General features: G+C 38.6%; 1 protein-coding gene across 1 annotated transcript in view; it reads left to right on the forward strand.

Moving 5' to 3' along the window:
• The window catches only part of LOC140200969 (electrogenic sodium bicarbonate cotransporter 1-like), a 104,777-nt gene that overhangs the window by 29,558 nt on the left and 50,908 nt on the right, over nucleotides 1–24,311 (forward strand). Inside the window, 11 exon segments of the mRNA XM_072264609.1 lie at nucleotides 1,321–1,397; nucleotides 6,568–6,725; nucleotides 8,116–8,203; nucleotides 9,215–9,370; nucleotides 10,070–10,113; nucleotides 12,515–12,628; nucleotides 13,326–13,500; nucleotides 15,255–15,388; nucleotides 19,455–19,726; nucleotides 21,153–21,409; nucleotides 23,549–23,662. Of these exon segments, the coding sequence (XP_072120710.1) occupies nucleotides 1,321–1,397; nucleotides 6,568–6,725; nucleotides 8,116–8,203; nucleotides 9,215–9,370; nucleotides 10,070–10,113; nucleotides 12,515–12,628; nucleotides 13,326–13,500; nucleotides 15,255–15,388; nucleotides 19,455–19,726; nucleotides 21,153–21,409; nucleotides 23,549–23,662 (1,589 nt within the window).

Genomic DNA, 24,311 nt, shown 5'->3' on the forward strand with positions numbered 1-24,311 from the left:
TGAATTTATAACTTTCTATAATCTCTAAAGGTGCTGTATAAAGTGATTTTGCATTGCTTTCAAAGTTGAAAGTACATTTATTATCAATGTATGTAAATCACTAACAGCCTTGAGATTCATCTTCTTACAGGCAGCCATAAAACAAAGAAACAATAGAACTCACACAAAAAAACCCCACATCTCAAAGATAGTCATACATCCAATGTGTGAAAAAGAAAGAACAAATTGTGCAATCAATTTAAAAAAAAGCGAACAACCAATTAACAGAAGATGAACGGCTGAGTCCCTGAAAGTGAGTCCACAGCCACGTAGCGAGTTCAGCACTGCAGCTGGTCCGGGAGTCCAGGAGCCCAATGGCTGCAGGCAACAGCTGTGAAGCAGGTTCTTTCTTCCCTTGTCAAGTGCCTTATCTTGTCTTATCTGCTAAAGTGGCATAAATATCTGTGTTTATATCAATTAGTAAGAATACTTGCTCATGCTCTCACATTACTTCATTTGGAGGGGGCATAGTTCCCCCACCTCCCTCAAATTCAATTATATTGGTTGTCTTGCTGAGCATTTCGATCATTTTTACAGAAAACTTAAAGGCCTCACACATGTTATCATAAATACAAAGTGACCCTTACAGCGATGAAAGATTTAGATACAATCTTGCATTGTTCCTCTTTCAACAGTTACAAGATTAGATTTGGCAATCAGTATACGGTAGCCTTTAATTCTCCGTGCTTGAGTTCAGACTTGGTTCCCAGTAACATTACTGTGATTAATAATTAATTTTAAGACCCATCCTACCACCAGGAGTTGCTTGACTCATTCAACAATTTTGTTACTTCAGCCTGCTCCAATTCTTTTCCATTCCCATTGTCAATGTAATGTATACTTCCCTGAGGTTTCTTAGTTTCAGTTAAAAATATATCTGGTTTCTTCACCGATTGTGCACACAAACACAATATGTCCTGCAGTGATGTTACACTTCTTACACATGTTACCCTATACTTACCTCTAAATGCTGTAAGGCTGAAAAGTACCCGTCTTCCTTTGTGCCCTTCACCCTAGAGGTAACTTTTGTTGGTCTCCTCTGCCCCCATCTTTTTGTTATGTCTACGGTGACTAAAAATGAACCATTTTCTCAGTAAGATTGAGCTAGTGCAGCATAATATACATGCATAATGACTGAAATTGCACACATTTTGACCAACTACATATTCCAACTTACACAAAAGCTGTTTAATTTTGGTCTGCAAATGACATCAGAATATTTTCAGTGTGGATAAACAAATGAAAAATCAACCTGAGCAGAGGATTTACTTTCCTTTTTAGGTAAATCTGCTCCCATGAATTATAACAGAACAACAGATATTTCTAATGAAATCTCGGAGAAACCACTCCAGGAACAGGTAAGGGTAGGATAATATTTCAAATTACAACACATCACATTTCCTTATAAGCTTTTGCTTTTACAAAACAAATGTCAATTTGAGGGTATTTTGGAGTTTTTTAAATAAGCAAATCAACATAATCGGTATATGAATTGTTTTTGTTTCTTTTAAGCTTAACACACCATTCATATAATTTATGTATACACTTGTGATACGTGACTTGTCATATGCAGATGACTGATGAGAAAGAATTGCAAGAAATATATTGGGCTCAAAATTCGATTTTGAATAGCCCAATATTTTTGGTACTCAATTGTATTTGATCAAAACTCAATTGATAAATGAATGAGTCTGACTTCTTACATTAGTAGCCCACTTCTAGATTTTTGTTCTGGATCTCCTGTGAATATGATGTGCATGAGTATGATGTTAATTCAGTAGGGAAAATAATGCCAAACACCTAATATCTGTTTAGAAATCTCCAGTACAAAACTTTAATGTGCAACTGTGACACATAGAGTTTAGAGTCCTCTGGCATGCAAAGAATTGAGGCTTAATTTGGGGTTATTTTAAGGGGATTGATCTAACTGAGGCTGCTTCAAAGATGTTTGTGGCTTCTTCTAGATAGTTTTTCTTTCGGTGTTCTTCCTTAGTGATCAATGCTATCTTCCCTCTTGCTGCTAATATCGTTAGGGTACCCCTCCCAGGGCAAATCCTGTATCTTGATCTCCCTACCTGACTATCTCTCCTTGCCTTAGACTGAAATTCCAAGAGCATATCTTTCACCTTATTTTACCTACTGAATTAATATCATACTCATACATATCATGTTCACAGGACACCCAGAACAAAAATCTGGAAGTGGGCTACTAATGTAAGAATTCAGATGCATTCTGACAGATCATACTGTCTCTCTCTTAACACCACAACCCCATAATTATTCTTTACCTCTTAGCTCTCATTTTTACTGTAATTGTCCATCTCTCTCCAGTGATAGACTATCTCTCTCTCCGATTTTCTCTCCCTCATCCATGATCTTTTCCCCCACACAGGGTCTCTCCCCCCACCACTGTGGCCCTCCTCTCCAATCATCCTCAATCCCTCTCACAATTGATTCCCTCCATGAGGTTGAATCTGCACAATGGAAGGTGTACATGGATGATGGGCTTTTTTCGTGTGTGTTAGGGGCTTACTCAGCTTGCTCTCTTGTCCATGATGCTCTGGGCTTCACATGCAGTAGCTTTTCATAGCCTGTTGGCCTTATGTCAAACAATATAGGGTCCAAACACTTTTAAGGCACAATTTCTAACCCGTAAAAGCTGTATAATGGTCATTTGGTGCAACTAATTCTCTTTGATCTTTACTTTTGACCATAAATTGATCATAATTGTCCAGTTGGCTGCCATGACCCTTGTCATGCTTTCCTTCATCTCCCTGACCAATTTAGTCATGAATGCTGATGTGGTTTCCACCTCAGCCTCTAATGAAAAGCAAGTGACAGGAAAACAGGGTTTTTTAATGTTCCATGAATTTCATTGTCAGTAAATCTAATTAGACAATAGACAATAGGTGCAGAAGTAGACCATTCAGCCCCTCGAGCCTGCACCGCCATTCTGAGATCATGGCTGATCATCTACTATCAATACCCGGTTCCTGCCTTGTCCCCATAACCCTTGGTTCCCCTATCCATAAGATACCTATCTAGCTCCTTCTTGAAAGCATCCACAGAATTGGCCTCCGCTGCCTTCTGAGGCAGTGCGTTCCACACCTCCACAACTCTCTGGGAGAAGAAGTTCCTCCTCAACTCTGTCCTAAATGACCTACCCCTTATTCTTAAACCATGCCCTCTGGTACTGGACTCTCCCAGCATCTGGATCATATTTCCTGCCTCTATCTTGTCCAATCCCTTAATAATCTTATATGTCTCAATCAGATCCCCCCTCAATCTCCTTAATTCCAGCGTGTACAAGCCCAGTCTCTCTAACCTCTCTGCATAAGACAGTCCGGACATCCCAGGAATTAACCTACTGAACCTACGCTGCACCTCCTCCACAGCCAGGATGTCCTTCCTTAACCCTGGAGACCAAAACTGCACACAATACTCCAGGTGTGGTCTCACCAAGGCCCCGTACAAATGCAAAAGGATTTCCTTGCTCTTGTACGCAATTCCCTTTGTAATAAAGGCCAACATTCCATTAGCCTTCTTCACTGCCTGCTGCACTTGCTCATTCACCTTTAGAGACTGATGAACAAGTACTCCTAGATCTCTTTGTATTTCTCCCTTACCTAACTCCACACCGTTCAGATAATAATCTGCCTTCCTGTTCTTGCTCCCAAAGTGAATAACCTCACACTTATTCACATTAAATGCCATCTGCCAAGTTTCTGCCCACTCACCCAGCCCATCCAAGTCACCTTGAATTCTTCTAACATCCTCATCACATGTCATACTGCCACCCAGCTTAGTATCATCAGCAAACTTGCTGATGTTATTCACAATGCCTTCCTCTAAATCATTGACGTAAGTCGTAAACAGCTGTGGTCCCAATACCGAGCCCTGTGGCACCCCACTAGTCACCACCTGCCATTCCAAGAAACACCCATTCACTGCTACCCTTTGCTTTCTATCTGCCAACCAGTTTTCTATCCATGTCAATATCCTCCCCCCAATGCCATGAGCTGTGATTTTACCCAGCAATCTCCTATGTGGTACCTTATCAAATGCCTTCTGAAAGTCAAGGTACACCACATCCACTGGATCTCCCGTGTCTATCTTCCTGGTTACATCCTCGAAAAACTCCAATAGATTAGTCAAGCATGATTTACCCTTGGTAAATCCATGCTGGCTTGGCCCAATCTTATCACTGCTATCAAGATATGCCGCTATTTCATCTTCAATAATGGACTCTAGCATCTTCCCCACTACTGATGTTAGGCTAACAGGGCGATAGTTCTCTGTTTTCTCCCTCCCTCCTTTCTTAAAAAGTGGGATAACGTTAGCCATTCACCAATCCTCAGGAACTGATACTGAATCTAAGGAACATTGGAAAATGATCACAATGCATCCGCAATTTCCAGAGTCACCTCCTTTAGTACCCTAGGATGCAGACCATCTGGACCTGGGGATTTGTTAGCCTTCAGTCCCATCAGTCTACTCATCACCGTTTCCTTCCTAATGTCAATCTGTTTCACTTCCTCTGTTACCCTATGTCCTTGGCCCATCCATACATCTGGGAGATTGCTTGTGTCTTCCCTAGTGAAGACAGATCCAAAGTATTTATTAAATTCGTCTGCCATTTCTCTGTTTCCCATAACAATTTCTCCCAATTCATTCTTCAAGGGCCCAACATTGTTCTTAACTATCTTCCTTCTCTTCACATACCTAAAAAAACTTTTGCTATCCTCCTTTATATTCCTAGCTAGCTTGCGTTCATACCTCATTTTTTCTCCCCGTATTGCCTTTTTAGTTAAGTTCTGTTTCTCCTTAAAAATTTCCCAATCATCTGTCTTCCCACTCACCTTAGCTCTGTTATACTTCTTCTTTTTTAATGCTATGCTATCTCTGACTTCCTTTGTCAACCACTGTGGCCACTTTCCCCCCTTTGAATCCTTCCTTCTCCGGGGGATGAACTGATTTTGCACCTTGTGCATTATTCCCAAGAATACCTGCCATTGCTGTTCCACTGTCTTTTCTGCTAGGATATCTGACCAGTCAGCTTTGGCCAGCTCCTCCCTCATGGCTCCATAGTCTTCTTTGTTCAACTGCAATACTGACACTTCTGATCTGCCCTTATCCCTCTCAACTTGCAGATAAAAACTTATCATATTATGGTCACTACCTCCTAATGGCTCCTTTACTTCAAGATCACTTATCAAATCCTGTTCATTGCACAACACTAAATCCAGAATAGCCTTATCCCTGGTTGGCTCTTGTACAAGCTGCTCCAAAAATGCATCCCGTAGGCACTCTACAAACTCCCTATCCTGGGGTCCAGTACCAACCTGATTTTCCCAGTTCACCTGCATGTTGAAATCCCCCATAACTACTGTGACATTTCCTTTGCCACATGCCATTGTTAACTCCCTATTCAACTTGCACCCAATATCCATGCTACTGTTTGGGGGCCTGTAGATAACACCTATCAGGGTCTTTTTGCCCTTATTAAACAAAAGTTAGAATCGCAGGCCTTTTTGATCATTTTGACAGTATTAGCAGTGCTCCCATATTCATGCTGTAGTGGCAATGATTTGTACAATCAATTACTCTCCCATAAAAATATTTTGTTAATCTGTGAACTGAGATGTATTGTAAGCCTGATTCATACCATTGAGCACTTGTTTCTGTGTGCACCACACCTTTGCAATTAGGCTTGAAAACATTTGTATGTTTATTGTCTAGCTCAGGATTACTCTTCCAGGAGTAATATCTCACTTGGGATTGTTGTCTTGTGATCATTGTTGATACACTCCACAATTTTCATTTCTGTTCCATACCCTCTGGCAAATTCACAAAGAGCCTAACGCTTCCTTCAGTATTGTAAATTTCCTGTAATATTAATTTTAAAAATTCTATTGCAACTCCAACTTGAAAATTTCTCTCCTTGATCTTCAGTGATTCCCTCCCCCATTCCCACCTCCATAATGTCCATCTCACCTTAATAACCCTGATCCGAAGAGCCTGCACATGCCCTCCCCATCTTTCACTCCCTGGCCTCGGTCTGTGCGCCACATTTTCCCAGCAGGCAAAGGAGATCCTGTCAGTCAATCTCAGCATCAAGTGACAATCCAACTAAACAAAAAAAAACTTCCAATTGTAATATCAGTTGAACCTGCAGGCAATATAATAATTTCCCACCTGGAAATCTTTTTCCATCGACCTCATTCCTAATTCTTATTATGACCTGTAACTATGGCTCTTGCATTAAGCAGATATACCCAGGATCTCTCTTTGCTGAAATGTTTGTTTAAAAAATAATTGAAGTCTTTTGCAAGGGTGTTCAGTTCTGTTCATTGTTAGACATGCAACATTTGTTCGATTGTTTTTTAATGTTCGGTTGCTGAAAAGAAAATAACTTTATTGTTTTGGTCTATGTTGAATTCATACAAAAGAATATGAATTCTCTTATAATTTTACCTAAGTTATTTCATACATCTATATCTCACAATCAAAAATCTCTGATTTACGTAGCTGGAAAATAAGTTCAAAAAGCAGATCCCGGAGGGTGCTGAAGCCATTAATGTGCTTGTAGGTGAAGTAGACTTTCTGGATAAGCCATTTATTGCCTTTGTTCGACTAAAGCAGGCAGTGATCCTTGGGGCTCTTACAGAAGTGCCTCTGCCAACCAGGTAAGTATATTGCATCACATATATTTGTGTAGAATTAGCTTCGCATATTGCAAATGTTATTCATATCACTGACTACATCAGCCTGTCCCTAGTGGCTTACTTCAAGATACTTTTTGATAGATCTTTTCCTTATTTTTCCAATGGTATTTTCAAGGCCAAGCAGCGACAGTTGGGAAAATCGCTATTGTTCATCTGATTCGTTTTCTAATCAGTGTACTAGAAATGCCCGTCTTTCAACAGCAAGCTACTAGAATGAGATCAGAAATGACTCCCTTTATTTCTTTTTCTTTTGAACAGGGAGACTGGGATTAATTTTAGTCCCTCCCTAAAGATCCAGCTCAAATCCTTTTTATACCGTATGACTCATTACTTATGACCCACAGCAGCTGGTGCTTTCTGTTCCAGCAGATTGACTAAGTGTGTGACATTTTGACTCCCATTACCCAACAATGTATTTTATGCTGTAAACTAAACACTGCTTCACGTGTTGCACTGCAAGTGTCTGCCCTTTTTAAATGGAAATTGTATCTCAATTTTAACAATTGTGACATTTGCTTTTTGTTGTTCTCTTTGATAGCTCTTTGCATTCATATATTGAATGTAGTATTCATTAAAGCATTGTTATTTTAGTAAAATTAGCTTGTCCTAGTAAACTGTAAGAACATGAATTCTATTTAAGCAAAATTCAACATGGAATTTTCACATTTTTCAATATGTAAATATGTGCAAAATATTGAAAGCCAAAGTTTTATGGGCATCACTTTCTCTGCCAAGTTTTATGATTTAATTTTGCATAGTAAAACTAATGTTTGTATAGCATCAGCCAATAGCTTGCCAGGGAGAAGTAATGAGTCATGACTCCCTTTATCAGAGCAGAGTTTGTTTTTTTTCAATTTTTTAGAATTTTTTTCAAATTCTAAATCTCCAGCATAGATACACCTTTCTGTGCTATTTGTCTTTGATTAATGCATTAAGTACTGAGATATCTTGTAAATTATTTTGGGTAGATTCAATTTTCAGTTGAGTAAATAATGATAAATTATGCGAGGCAAACTGTAGTAATGTATTTACAAAACTATTATTGTTGCTGGTTATATTTAAGGTGACACTGAACAAAATTCTTTAAAATGCAGAATTAAGTCTGCAACAAATTAGTTCATATTTTGCTTCAATAAAGTTATTGTTCACCACAATTGTTTCCATGTTTTTTTTCTCTTGCGCATCGAGTGTTGGTCTTTTATTTTTATTTGTATTCTTTTTTTTAATTGGGTTCTTTTGGGTTTCTTGCTTTGTGTTTACCTGTGAGCAAGTAAATCTCAAGTTTGTATCATTTATACATTCTCTGATTATAAATATACTTTAATCTTGAATATTTTTCTTTCTATTTCAGATTTCTCTTCATTCTTCTGGGGCCAATAGCAAAGGCAATGATTTATCATCATATTGGGAGAGCTGTTGGAATTTTACTTACAGATGAGGCAAGCTAGAGTACATAATAAACATAAAGATTTTGGTTTAACCCAATAACTGAGTTTTAACATAATAATATGTTTACTGTACAAGTTATAACTCATGGACTTTGTGATAGTATTTGTGATATAAAATTAGCATTTGGGTCTCTTTTATGTAAGACAATGGGTAATCACATGATGGTGCAGCAGATAGTCCTACTGACTCTCAGATCTAGGACACATTTGATTTTGTCCTTGTGTCCTGTCTGTGTGGAGTTTGCATATTTTCTTCAATGTTCAAAGAACCATGAGATTTAAGGGTCGAACAAAGAATTAAGAGGGCACGGAAATGGATTGTGTTTGGGAATTAATATCAAACCAGATGTAAAAAGTATAATCAAAGGAAATAATTACTTAATTAAGAGAGAACAGAAGAGGCAGAAAGGATACATGGGAAAAATAAACAATTTTGTAAAGTCCTTTGATGTACTGTATTTTAGCAGCTATAAGAATAAAAACTGTAGTTTAACATTTAAGTCAGTTATTACAGGAATTTTAATATTTTCATTCAGATGGTATTTAATGCTGTTAATTAGCAACCCTTACTTACTGTGGTGAATTTAACAGACTATTTTATAGAAATGCAGCAGGTTCATGGAACTCACCAAAAAGTTTGATTTACTCTCTGCATGAGGGTCACTATAGAATATCACAATTCTTTCAGCAACTCATACCAATCTACAGCTCAAAATTACAACTGCTGGATGACTTACATCCACGTCATGGTGCAGAAATTTTTACAACTATATTTGTAGCAGATTCTGGGCCATTATTTTCCTATTTAGTAACTTTACTCTGGAAAAAAAAATTTGCATGAGCAGCATAAACATTTCTTAATTTTATGTTAAAATATCCTTGATACTAAGTCCCCACAAAATAATTTGAAAGATGTGTTATTGGTAATTATTTTTAAAGAAATATTTGTAGATACTTCGTTAACTAATTGTCAGATGAAGTAATAAATAATTTACTTTGCAGTTATTCCATATTGTGGCATTCAAAGCAAAAGCAAGAGAAGACCTTCTAGTTGGACTTGATGATTTCCTTGATGAGGTAACTGTGCTTCCTCCTGGGAGGCTGGATCCCACTTTACGGATAGAACCACCGAAGCTACTTCCGTCAGTACACAAGAGGTAAACGCTGTACAAATTGATGAGATTTATTTTTGTCCTTTTCTACATCCATTTGACTGCTCTTCAACATGAAGGCTGGGAGATTCAGCTCCCAGTGCTGCTGCCTAATGGACAGTTGGATTGGTGGCAGTAAGAGATTCTAGCAACCTTCCAGCTTGAAATTGGTAAGTATGGGTAGGTAGGTACAGCAGGCAGATGTGATGCTCTGTCCCATCTTTACTTATCAAATTCAAAATACTTGTAGACCTAAAAACAGATCAGTAAAGAATTGAAAACCTTCCTCCACTGAATAAGGTTCTTGCTGCTTGAGCAGACTAGGTCACCTTGAAGATGAGGGCAGTGCTTTCATCCAGAAGGTTCATCTGGAGCCAAATGGTAAGAATTCCAGTCACCAAAAATAAAAACAATTTCATGAATCAGGCACATTGTTCAATCATCAACACTTTTTTCTAGCAAGCTCTAACAGTGGGTTCTAAAGTGTGATTCAGAAGTAGAACCCAATTCCAATCTTCTCTTACCTCTTATCTTATCTTAACTACCATGCATTTAACTCAATATAAACAGATATTGCTACTAAGCCCACACTTAGTGTATCAATGAGGTTCTAATACCTAGTCTCCCTTCTTAAGGTTTAAAATGACTGATATCATATCTTATATTAACATTTTCTGTTTTCTCAATATTAACGGCAATGGTTTAGTTACTGGATCAGAAGCTAGAGCTCCAGACTATTAATCCAAAGATGTATGTTTAAATTCCATTGAAACAAAAGAGGAATTAAAATTCATCAAATATAGTAGCTCTACCTTTTTAGAACATCATCTTATTGATGATAATTATGGAACTACTGGACTGAAATTTTTTAAAAAACTGTCGTGTTTACTGAAACCTTTGCTCTTTGCTATTCTTACCTGGTCAAGCCGATATGTAACTCTGAGCTTATGGTAGTGTGGAAGGCAAATGCAATGTTAGCATTCATATAAAGAGGACTAGAATATAACAGCAAAGATGTAATATTGAAGCTTTATAAGGCACTGGTAAGGCCTCACTTGGAGTATTGTGAGCAGATTTGGGCCCCATATCTAGCAAAGGATGTGCTGACATTGGAGAGGGTTCAAAGGAGGTTCATGAAAAGAATTCAAGGAATGAAAGGGTAATGGTATGAGGAGGGTTTGATGGCTTTGGGCTTGCACTTGCTGGAATTTAGAAGCATGAGGAGGGGATCTCATTTAAACCTGTCAAGTGTTGAAAGGTATATAGAGCGGATGTGGAGAGGATGTTTCCTATAGTGGGGGAGTCTAGCACAACATTAGGACAGAGGGAAGTCCATTTAGAACGGAGATGAGGGGAAATTTTTTAGCCAGAGTGTGGTGAATCTGTGGAATTTGTTGCCATAGATGGCTATGGAGGCCAGGTCACTGGGTGTGTTTAAGACCTAATTTGATAGGTTCTTGATTAGCCAGGGTGTGAAATGTTACGGGGAGAAGGCAGGAGAATGGGGTTGAGGGGGAAATAGATCAACCATGATGAAATGGCAGAGCAAACTCGATGGGCCAAATGGGCTACTTCTGCTCCTATATCTTATGGTCTTACCAATGTGATTGTGTTCTAATTGCCTCCTCAGTTCAAGGGGAATTAGTATAAATGCAGACATTGTCAATGATGTTCCCATGCCATGAGAATAAAATGTTTCTGCAGTATCTATTACAGCACATGATCCTGACACAGGGGATCAGCTCAGTCATTCTCTCCACATTGGAATGTATCTCTCACCTTCTGACAATCAGAATCAGAGGCATATCCCTCTGCAAAAATTACAGCATGTCACTTAACTGCTATGAGTTATGATTTAATTGTTATGGCTCTATAACTTCTGTTGGATTTATTAATTGGCCTGAATTGATTGGACACACTGTCTTTTGAGTCTACCAATATTCCTGGGTTTCTATCTCGTTCATCCTTATAATACTTAAATGGCATTCAAGGAGTACACACATTAGTTATTTTCTTCATTTTATGTGTGTTACCATGCCCTGAAGCAACCCATTCCTGTTGTTTTTTCTCCCCTCCACCTATGATTCACTTGCCAGTCTTCCAACTCCAATCCCTGCTCCCCGCCCCTACCTAGCAATACCTGCCCTCCCTCCTTGGTCTATCAATTGCCTCATAATCCTTTCATGCCATTCCCATTCTCCTTACTCTGTCCTGATGCAGGGTTTCGGCCAGAAATATTGACAATTTTTTATCTCCCATCAATGCTGCTCAATCCAACAAGGTCATCCAGCAGATTGTGTGTTAACACATTTAGTACTTTTCGCTACGTGAACATAGAATTACGTGGTGAAATCTTTTCTAAGCTTTAACTAATGTTTATCCATTCTTAGGGTTTTTGGTTCTTCACAAATTTGAATTTGATTAGAAAATATTTTGCTAATCAAGGTACCATATGTAATTTGTATTTAATATTTCAGTAATATTCGAGTAATATTGTAAATATTTTGCTTGATTCTTGTTTGTTTACATAACTCAATACTGGTTAAATGTAAAGATATGTGAATGACATACATCATCATGGCACGTCATATTTGAGCGTCACGCTAAAAGAATAACCAGGTACACAAGCATCCCAGGGCCCCCGTGTTTTTACTTCAATTAGTTTCTGGAGTTGTAAAACGTGACACCATAGGGTTGGTCATTGTCCAAATTTCATGTCACTTCCTCAAAGACAAAAAGTTGTTGAAGCAGCATTCTCCCTTTCTTGACCAAATTGTACTTAATTAAACACAGGTAAATAGACCACCACAGAAAAGGCATTGGAAGGTCTTATACAAGCATAACAATTTTATTTTATTAGTCTACCAGCTAATTTCCTTTAATTATTCCTCAATTTCATTATTTTAATCACAATGCAAAATATTAATGATTTTATTAAAATTGAAAAGAGGTAATGTGTCTGATTTGCCACTGCTTTTGAATCTATTTCTAGATATGACTCCTGAGTGTTTAATGACAATTATTATTCACGATTTGTAAATTTACTTGCTATTTTTTCCGACTCTCTAGTATAAATGACATCTGAGTCTATTTGTTTTGAAATGCATCGCAGTTAAGTCCCTCTTTGTTATTCTTAACATTTATCTTGCAGAAAATCTGCATATTCCCGTAGTTCTAAATCTTGCATTCACAAAGGAGGTCGTATTCATGAAGAGAGGTATGGGAGTACTCCGCATGTTGCTGAAGATTTGAAGAAAACAGGAAAGTGAGTATATAATACATAGGTTTCTTCAGATTTATTTCCAAGACGTAATACATTTGAGCTGAGTACTCAGCACAGATCTGTATTTGAACCTTAGCTTCTGTGACCCAGTTTGAAAATAAGCAATACATTTATCAGAATGAGAGTTATTATCACAGACATACGCCATGAAATTGTGATGGTCTTTGGTGACAAACCAAATCTCATCCAACTCCGAATAAAGTCTAGCCGCTGATGTGCCTTCTTCATCATTGCATCAATATGTTGGGCCCAGGGTAGAAAGACATTGACACCCAGGAACTTGAAGCTGCGCACTTCCCCTTCCTGAAGTTCACAATCTATTCCTTCGTCATACTGATGTTGAGTACAATACTACTCAGTGGTCTATCTCACTCCTGTACATCTCCATGTCACCATCTGAGATTCTGTCAACAACAGTTGTTGCATTGGCAAACTTATAGATTTATAGATGCCGTTTGAATTATGCCTAACTACACGATCACGAGTGTAGAAAGAGTCGAGCAATGGGCTATGCACACACTTTGAGGTGCACCAGTGTTGATGGTCAACATTTATCATTTTATTTACTGGGGTAACAGAGAGCAAAATATACTAAAATTACTGTAACCTTGCATTGTCCCTTTAATTGTTAAAACCCATTCTCAATTTGCAAACACAAATAATTTTGTCTCCTCGTTAGGTTTTTTGGGGGATTTGTTAATGATATCAAAAGAAAAGCACCATGGTTTGCCAGTGACTTCTATGATGGTATGAACCTTCAGTGCCTTTCAGCTATTCTGTTCATCTACTTGGCCAGTGTAACAAATGTAATTACGTTTGGAGGCATATTGGGAGATGCAACTGATAATATGCAGGTTTGTATTTTACTTTGGAGATATTCATTTTATTAGTAATACAATATTGTGATTTATATTTATATACAGTACTAGTTTACAGTGTCTGGCCAGAGGATTTGCATTGTGCCGTGTGTGAGGTACCTACTCCATTTGGTGGGAGGTGGATGATGTACATATATAATTAACATAGTTGTTCATGTGAGGTCACTGAACGTCCAAGTCCTTGCGGCCCTGATATCATCCAGTGTCGTGGACGGGTGACAAAGGCCATCCTCAGTCCAGGCCTCTGCTACGCGCAACCGGGCGGCCGATCAGTCAGCGCACCTGGAGCTCAAGCCCGGAATTTAGGGTCCCATCATTGACTAGACTGGGGGTCGATATGAAGATTGGAGCCCGAAGGCCGATCAGTAGTCCGATGGCCTGTCCTGGAGTTGGAAGATTGTCTGAGTGTGTTGGTGGGTGGGAGGGAGGGTGAAAGTGAGGAAAGGGGCTTGACTTGCTGTTGTTGTTTTGTTGCTTGTTACATTGAGTTGTGTTCTGTGTAGTTCTGCTGAAACTGTGGTCATGTTATACATCAGTGCATACCTAGGTTGTCTTGGTTGCTAATGCAAATGATGCATTTCACTGTATGTTTTGATGTATATGTGATAAGTAAATCTGAATCTGAAATCTGTACATCTCCATTTTCTATCTTCTTCCACTGTCGTTTCATTACGCATATGAAGAGTTTCCTGGCTTCCTGTGGGTGAAGGGCCTTTCTTCGCTTTTACACCTTGTCCACCATGGTCTCCAAATCCACCTTAACTATTCAGTTTCTGCTCTTTGCCACCTGCAAAGTTCTCCAGAATCAACTTCATCACAGGTTCTGGATGTCAGACCTTCCACCCTCTGGAGAAAGATACAATTAATATTTTCGACCAGATCCAGCCGTTTCTCCCTTCTCAGTTGCTTCCTGCTCAGCTGACTATCTATTTTATGTTAAATTTCCAGCCTCTTCCAATTTAGTGTATGTCATTTAGTGTTCCTATAGAGTTACCTTTTAAGCTGAAGAAAGCAAATACAGATTGGATGACCATGTTTCAGGACAATTCCATTTAGTCCTGTGTCACTTTAATTCTTCAACCTGCTCCCATTCTGGGCTTTTGGGTTCTTATACTGTTGAAGAAAAGACAACTGTAATCCCAAGAACTGGCGCCTGATCTTCTGATGAGGCACATCGGAGTCCCCATGATCCAATTCTGAATTGCACAATTTGTGATTACCAGTTTTACTGGATTGTATCAGTCTTTGCAGTTCTAATCGATGGTTAATAATGTGATACGTTAACTTGCCAAAAGAAAGAAAAATCTGGTGTTTGCTTTGAATTCTGGTTTCTGTACATATGACAATATTTTAAAATGTGGGTTTAAATTGCAGGGAGCAAAGGGCCCAAGTAGGTAGGCAAGTTGAAATTGCAGCAATTCCTCCATCCTTTCTGAGCTTTTCCCTTACAGTTTTTCTCTTTGTTTATTCCTTCCTAATACGTTTGACTGATCGTTCTCTGATTATTTCTTCCTGCTTTGTTTTCTTCCTCTGCTGATAGTAAGTACAGAAAACAAAACAAGTTTATGACGACAGGTCATAGACCTGAAGTATTAACTTTGCCTGTTTCTCCAGAAATAATGCCTGACCTTTTGGACTTTCTTAGCATTTTATGTGTTTGTTTTGCATTTCCAGCTTCTGAATTATTTTGCTTTTATTTTAAAAATGATAATAATTATATCTTATTTTAGGGAGTAGTGGAGAGCTTTCTCGGAACTGCAATAGCTGGAGCAGTATTTTGTCTCTTTGCTGGTCAACCATTAACAATTCTGGGCAGCACTGGCCCTGTGTTAGTCTTTGAGCGCCTTTTATTCAACTTTAGCAGGTACAGTTGTTATGTTTTGATCTCTGTTCTTTTCTGCTGTGAATATGCCATAAAAATTGTACAATAATTAATTTAAAATGTGTCAGTTTTTTGTTGGGCGTACTGTGTAAGGGAATGCATTTGGAATGGAAACAGATGTAGCAGATGAGTTACAACGATACCAAAGTGAAACAAAAGGCAGAATCTTTATTGTTAATTTCTGAAACTATTTTGGGGCCTGTTCTTTTTCTCCATATTTATTCTTCACTACTTCAATAATGTCGTTCATATTTATTTTGGACAATCAGCAAACTGCTTAATTGTAGAGAATATGAGAGCTGAAATTGATGTCATCCACTCAACATCACTATTTGACATTTTTTACTGTCTCTCTCTATATAAGAGAATTGAGACTTAATTGAAATTATTCCCTTTGGCAGTATCCACTATTTTGGAATCTGATGTTTATTTGTGTTACATGATAGAATTTTATTAGAAATCTGAGTGCTGAGAGAGATTGAAAATCCTAAATTGTTAGTAAAGTTTACAAAGTAGCTTGCATGTTCTCTGAATTTATGATACATTAGTACTTGAAGCATTTGTTGACACAGTTCACGTTTGGATGCCACTGCGGATAATTAATTTACACACAAGTTCCTTCGCTTAGTCTGTAATATCACTGGCCTACCAAGCAATGCTTATTCAACTCACTTTTTGTTTGCATGGAAGAATATGAAAGCTTGGGAATCATGCCAATGATCTTGGATTTTAAAGCTAGGATAAAAGTCATTTACTTCTTAACATAGAAACATAGAAAACCCGCAAAGCTGTGCCAAACATGTCCTTACCTTAGAAATTACCGAGGTTACCCATAGCCCTCTATTTTTCTAAGCTCCATGCACCAATGCAGGAGTCTCTTAAAAGACCCTATCATGCCTGCCTCCACCACCGTCGTCGGCAGTGCATTCCACGCACTCACCGCTCTCTGCGTAAAAATTTACCCCTGACATCTCCTGTGTACCTACTTCCAAGCACCTTAAAACTGTGCCCTCTTGTGCTAGCCATTTCAGCCCTGGGAAGAAGCCTCTGACTACCCACACGATTAATGCCTCTCATCATCTTATACACCTCTATCAGGTCACCTCTCATCCTCCGTCACTCCAAGGAGAAAAGGCCGCATTCACTCAACCTATTCTCATAAGGCATGCTCCTCAATCCAGGCAACATCCTTGTAAATCCCCTCTGCAGCCTTTCTATGGTTTCCACATACTTCCTGTAGTGAGGTGACCAGAACTGAGCACAGTACTCCAAGTGGGGTCTAACCAGTCTTCTATGTAGCTGCAACGTTATCTCTTGGCTCCTAAACTCAATCCCATGATTGATGAAGGCCAATGCACCATATGCCTTCTTAACCACACAGTCAACCTGCACAGCAGCTTTGAGTGTTCTATGGACATGGACCCCAAGATTCCTCTGATCCTCCACACTGCCAAGAGTCTTACCATTAATACTATATTCTGCCATCATATTTGACCTACCAAAATGAACTACTTCACACTTATCTGGGTTGAACTCCATCTGCCACTTCTCAGCCCAGTTTTGCATCCTATCAATGTCCCACTGTAACCTCTGACAGCCCTCCACACTATCCACAACACCCCCAACCTTTGTGTCATCAGCAAATTTACTAACCCATCCATCCACTTCCTCATCCAGGTCATTTATAAGAATCACAAAGAGTAGGGGTCCCAGAACAGATCCCTGAGGCACACCACTGGTCACTGACCTCCATGCAGAATATGATCTGTCTACAACCGCTCTTTGCCTTCTGTGGGTAAGCCAGTTCTGGATCCACAAAGCAATGTCCTCTTGTATCCCATGCCTCTTTATTTTCTCAATAAGCCTGGCATGGTGTACCTTATCAAATGCCTTGCTGAAATCCATATATACTACATCTAATGCTCTACTTCCATTAATGTGTTTAGTCACATCCTCAAAAAATTCACTTAGGCTCGTAAGGCACGACCTGCCTTTGACAAAGCCATGCTGACTATTCCTAATCACAGTATGCCTCTCCAAATGTTCATGAATCCTGCCTCCCAGGATCCTTTCCATCAACTTACCAACCACTGAAGTAAGACTCACTGGTCTATAATTTCCTGGGCTATCTCTGCTCCCTTTCATGAATAAGGGAACAACATTCGCAACACTCCAATCCTCCAGAATCTCTCCAGTCCCCACTGATGATGCAAAGATCATCGCCAGAGGCTCAGCAATTTCCTCTCTCGCCTCTCACAGTAGCCTAGGGTACATCTCGAAAGGTCCCGGTGACTTATCCAACTTGATGCTTTCCAAAAGCTCCAGTACATCCTCTTTCTTAGTATCTAAATCTGTATGCTCAAGCATTTCAGTCTGCAGTAAGTCATCCCTACAATTGCCAAGATCCTTTTCCGTAGTGAATACTGAAGCAAAGTACTCATTAAGTACTTCTGCCATCTCCTCCGGTTCCATACACAGTTTTCCACTGTCACACTTGATTGGTCCTATTCTCTCACGTCTTATCCTCTTACTCTTTGTATACAGCACTTGCAGAATGCCTTTGGGTTTTCTTTAATCCTGCTCGCCAAGGCCTTCTCATGGCCCCATCTGTCTCTTCTAATTTCATTCTTAAGCTCCGTCCTGCTAGCCTTATAACCTTCTAGATCTCTATCATTACCCAATTTTTTGAATCTCTCATAAGCTTTTCTTTTCTTCTTGATGAGATTTACAACAGCCTTTGTACACCATGGTTCCTGTACCCCACCATCCTTTCCCTGTCTCATTGGAACGTAACTATGCAGAACGCCACACAAATATCCCTTGCACATTTGCCACATTTCTGCCATACATTTCCCTGAGAACATCTGTTTCCAATTTATGCTTCCAAGTTCCTGCCTGATAGCTTCATATTTCCTCTTACTCCAATTAAATGCTTTCTGAACTTGTCTGTTCCTATCCCTCTCCAATGCTATGGTAAAGGAGATAGAATTGTGATCACAATCTCCAAAATGCTCTCCCACTGAGCCCTGAAACCTGGCCAGGTTCATTTCCCAATACCAGATCAAGTACAGCCTCTCTTCTTGTAGGCTTATCTACATATAGGGTCAGGAAACCTCCTGAACACACCTAACAAATTCCACCCCATCTAAGCCCCTTGCTCTAGGGAGGTGCCAGTCAATATTTGGGAAATTAAAATCTCCCACCATGACAACCCTGTTATTATTACACCTTTCCAGAAACTGTCTTCCTATATGCCCCCTATCCCTATCCTATCCAATTAACAATTTGAGCCATTTTGGTTGATACATGTGAGGTTCTTAAAAATTAAAGAAAATTTGCATTACACAATTTTTTGTCAATTTGCACTACTTGAATGGCATTTTCAACAGAAAATAAATCTATAAACCTGAAAGGATTTTGTGATTTGATGGATACAAATTTGTGCCCCTGTCCTTTTTCACCCCTATCTAGTTCCATAATGGAAAAGAACACTTACTCTTGGAAAAAAAAGCATGAATATTTTGCACACAGAATTGAAAGTGAGTTTTCCTTTGGGAAACTTTGCCATATATTATGCCTTATAAATGTATGTGCTCTCATTAAGCTGTATATCTCAGGAGGCTTAAGTATTGGGCATCTTTTTCACAATTTCACAGCTAGAGCAGAGGCTGTAAATTTTCAGTCCTCAGATGGCATGAGCTAACACATCACTGAAACTAGATCTGGCGATCTTTGTTTCAGGAACCGAATCTCTGAATTCTCGAGAACTTTTGGAACAGGTTTAATCTCAGAATATAGTCTTCACTAAAAAGGAGGATATAGTTTAGGTAAAAAGATAGCTGAAAATGATCTTACTTCAGTGCATTAGCTGTACAAATCTGGTACATAATTTGAACATTACTGCTCTTTTGTTGTATTACAGTTTAGTGAGTTCAATAAACCTTGTGGGGAACTGTTTAAAACCACATGGTGGAAAGGGAATTTCAGTTCATTTAAATGCTCTTGATTGGTGTTCTTTTTATATATTTTTAAAATTCTGAATTCACAGTGATCATAAGCTTGACTATTTGGAGTTTCGTCTTTGGATTGGACTATGGACAGCATTCTTTTGCCTCCTCCTGGTTGCCACCGAGGCCAGCTACCTAATCCAATACTTCACGCGTTTCACTGAGGAAGGCTTCTGCACGTTAATCAGCTTCATTTTCATCCACGATGCTTTTAAGAAAATGTTTATTTTGGCCAAGAATTATCCAATCAATTCTGATTATAATGTTGACCATGTTACACTATATCACTGCTCTTGTCTACCGTCTGAAACAGGTAAGATTACACAGAAAGAAATTGTCAGTAAGCATTGAAAGGAGCCAGAATTTGTTTATTATATTTCATTTTGTGGAAATCTTTCAGGTAATGTTTCAAGTCTATTTAATGAAACAACCGAGGCAAACTTTGAACTTGGCCCCGTCTCCTACAACATAACTGTAAGTTTATTCTCCAAGTAGAAATAAGCATTTTTCACTTTTCTCCCCTTTCAAGAAGTTGTTGCCGAATAGTGAACTACAATTATGTAGTGTTCCTTCAATAATGCATTCCAAGATCTTTGTTCACAAATTATTGTTGTCAGGGTGTGTACATATATCGGAACTCATGTTGCCTGTCTGAGCATAAAGAGAATTTTGGCCAACAGGTGGCCACATAGCCTGAAGTCACTGCACAGTGTGGCAGATGTAGTTCTCATGAATGGTAAATTGATGTTTTTGAAGTGCATAGATGAAGCCTGGAGATTAATTCTCACTCTGCTTCCCTATAAAAGATAAATCTGAACCTTTTACGACCTTCTTGTCCAACAGGATTTAATAGAAAAGGCAACTGTAGTAGGTCCCTGAGTTCACTGATAATTAGATTGCCATCAGGGTGCTAATGAATGAACAGAGCTTTATTGCCTTGTATTTCAATTGACTAATGCTTTTTCCTCCCAGTGTGATACTATCAAAATCGTATTTTTCCCCCAATATAATGAATATTTCCATGTCGTTTTGTGTCAATGATTTGCCAGCTAAGCAGGTTAATCACTTATTTTCATGTTTATGCCCCTTTTCTTAAATCATACTAAACTGTCCCATTTATGGCCCTTCCCACAATATCCTCCAAAATTCCAGATTTCCACTTTGCCCTTTTCCTGATTCCGCTGTTGCCTAATTTTCAACCTCTAACACCCCAAGTTGGAAATTCAAAGTTGCCACACTCTAACAGTGTAAAAACTTTGCCAGTTCTCCCTCTTGTTATCCCTCCTATAACCACCCAAATGTTGATTTACTTTGATTACTTACTCCCACGTCACCGTCACTCCCCCAACCGCCAGTAAGCAACAGCTACATCTCAGTAATTGTACAGATGTGCATGTGCATAATTGCCATTCTATTGCATGTCACTGGAGGAGAAACTAGAACTGGGAATTTCAAATGATTTTTCTTTACTATAATCTGAAGTGGTTAATCTACTTTTACCTGGATGTGGGAGAGGTGAACTCATCAGTTTCTGTACCAGACCAGGAGCTTGTATAATTAATTGGTACTGATTTTGCATTTAGTCTCAATTGAACTCTTATTGTGATATTTTTTGGGAGTGTTATTATATTTCTAGTTTCATGTGACACAGTTAGATTTGGAAATAACATTTTTTGTAACAAAATACAGGATGATTTTCAAATTATAAATTTGTTTTGAAACATTTTTGTGACTTCTAGATGTGCTTAATTAATACTCACAAGATGTTTCACGTGCCCATTTATTCATTTTTGTTTCACTTTAGTTCCACTTGGAATCTGGCAACTGGTCCTCACTGACAAAAAAGGATTGTCTGAAGTTTGGAGGACAACTAGTTGGTGAAACCTGTGATTATATTCCAGATATTGCACTGATTTCTTTTATTTTATTCTTTGGAACATTTGTTTGTTCCATGTCACTGAAGAACTTTAAAACAAGCCGATATTTTCCAACTGCGGTATGCATTTTATATAATAATTCTACCTGTACAAGAAAGAATAATTTCAAAGACCTGTGATTTCCATCTCAGTTTGCCAGTTTATAACTAGCTAATCTATTGACCTGTTGCACAATACAGTATTGGCATATGTTCTGTGGCATCAGTTTGACTTCAATCAGGCTGAAATAAAATAGAATCTGATAGGAGTGGTTACTCAGGGAAAGACTGCCACTTTAAAAGCAACTTCAGCTAGGAAAGAATATGTATGCTAGAAAATTTGCCTCCAGGCAGTTCTGAAACTAAAAATAACTAAATCATGTGACTGTCACACAACTAATTTTAGCAACATGAACACAGTAATTCTGGACAGGGGAGTTCATACTTAATTAGGACTGGTTAGCAGACCAAAAAAAAAAACAAAACTTTTGGAGTAGATTTTAATGGAACGTTGGGGTGCTTATGGGGTGTAACTTTCTCAAAGATGGCAGTATACCAGGCTGGAAATGAACATGTAGGTTTCTTGTGTGCTTCACGCACACAAATATTTCTGGAGTCCTGCCCAGATCCAGCACATTGCACCCTGCAGCTTGTGGGAAAGAGGGGAATTTTCAAGCTGCGACCCATGGTCAGGGACTGGCAGAGGGAGTTTGCTACAGTCAGCGGAATGAGAGGATCTGAAGATGATTGGGAGGAGGTGGGCTGGAGGTACTCCTGCTCCTCCTGGTTTACAAAGAAACCTAAAATAACATTTTTGCACAGAATTTATCTGGTAGAATCTGTTGGGAAAACTGATTGAAATTCTCACGAAAAGGTATCACCTCTGCAATGCAGCCTCTGTATTTCACAGTAGATGTTTGTACTTAAGTCTTTGGACTTGAAACCACAGCCTGATTCAGACATGGTTACTAGATTGGGGCAAGTTACATTCTGGGATTTGGGTTAAGGATGTATGAAGTTGGTGATTGTGGCAGGAGGTTGCAAGAGCAGCAATAGCTATGTTGGAATGCTTTTCTGTGAGGTTGGAAAGACCGCAGTTTTCCTTCTAACAAAGGAACTGTAACACGTTCTCACATTTGGAAGCTGACAGCTACTTAATTGGGTTTCCCAAGCCCAAGCAAATTCAGCCTTATCAGATGTCTTTAAACAGACTCTTAGATAGGTACATGGAGCTTTGAAAAATAGGGAAATTCCAGGCAGCTTCTGGAGTAGGTTACGTGGTCGGCACAACATTGTGGGCTGAAGGGCCTGTAATATGCTATAGATTTTCTACGTTCTATAACTGTACAGCGTAAATGTATAGATCTGATGAACATAATAAAAACCCAGATAACTGCCCCATTGCAACACTATTTCAAAGACTCTCACTGTGCACATTGGAGATATTTGGGCATTTCTCTTCCTTTTTCTCTGAATCTTTATCTAACCCCCTTTCAGGAGATCAGGGGAATATTATTGAGATCTGAGTTTCTGAAATTCAAGTTTTCTGTTGTTTGCAATTAACCTGGAATCCAATTTGACATTATATGTTACCTGGAAATTGTAAGAATATGGATATGCTCTTTCTCAAATGTTCCATGTAAATTTAATGACTCAGAGAAGATGTCAGCTAGCTTTCTCATCCCTGAACACATTCCTTCTGGAAACCAATGCAAATTGATTGATGAGGAATGGATTGATATGGGCTGATTGCACTGAGTTTCACTGAAGCATGTTTTGTTGAGATAAATATCAGGGATGATCTGAACCTGACTATCACTATAGTTATTAACTCTGCTCTTTGGGGGTGAACTTTTTCTGTGTGTTTTAATAAACAAAGGTTCAGGGTAAAGAGAGTCTGAAAACCAGTATGAGATTCACGTGATGTGCATGATTTATAGCAATGTGACATTGCTAGCATTCAATCTGCTAGCTTGTCTTAACAGGTAAATGGTTTACGGGTTCAGTCTTTCAGAAAATACTTAATTAGTTATATACATTTGCTATTTCTCAATGTATTCATGAAGATATTACAATGAAAGAAACTGAATCCATTACTATAGTATTTGGTTTAGAAGGCTTTGCTTGCCTTATAATGAATCAGGTAGACCAAATTATATCATTTTAAATTGTTTTGGGGAATGTCAATTTTGGCATATGTTTTACTGATTTCTTCCTTAGGTCAGGAAGTTAATCAGTGACTTTTCCATAATTTTGTCAATACTGATCTTCTGTGGAGTTGATATCCTTGTTGGCGTGGACACCCCGAAACTCATCGTGCCAAGTGAGCTCAAGGTTTGTGTTACTGAACATCAGAAATAATTAGCTACCCAGTCTGTGTCTGCAACTAGATTATTTAATTGACTATTTATAGGAAAGTAATTCTACTATTGAATAAAACATTTTTTGCTTTGTAAATTTGATTCAGTACTGTGTACTCATTGTTTCTAAAGTCTGTCATATATGCTATAGTAAAATTCCAATAATCTGCAATCTTGTTCTTCAAAGTACTCATGGTTCAGCATCAGGCTCGCCTGGTAGCAGTTACAATGCTCCTTTCAAACACGCTGGGGTCCCAGTCCTAAATATGTTTCAAACTCACAAGGTCCCTGTTCCCCCTGTCCCTTAAGCTCGCCTGCTTCACAGAAAACACTAATTTACAAATGTAAAAGAAATGTGAATGCCAAGTGTGTTGGTATATTGATAGGAGCATTACCCCATAGTTTGAAAAACCCACCATTCTGGTGACACGAAAGTCACAAGCATGTACAAAGACACAAGTGACAAGTCCAAGACACCAGAGTTTTATTTCACTCTGTTTCTACAGCATATTGTGCAGGCACCATCCATTACTTTAACCAAGGAATAACATTCTCTGTGCTCAGTTGAATATTTTGTGATTTTCTGCTTATTTTTGAAAATTGAATGCATGTAACATTTAAAT

This window comes from Mobula birostris, chromosome 7, assembly GCF_030028105.1.
Source record: "Mobula birostris isolate sMobBir1 chromosome 7, sMobBir1.hap1, whole genome shotgun sequence".
NCBI classification, from domain to species: domain Eukaryota; kingdom Metazoa; phylum Chordata; class Chondrichthyes; order Myliobatiformes; family Myliobatidae; genus Mobula; species Mobula birostris.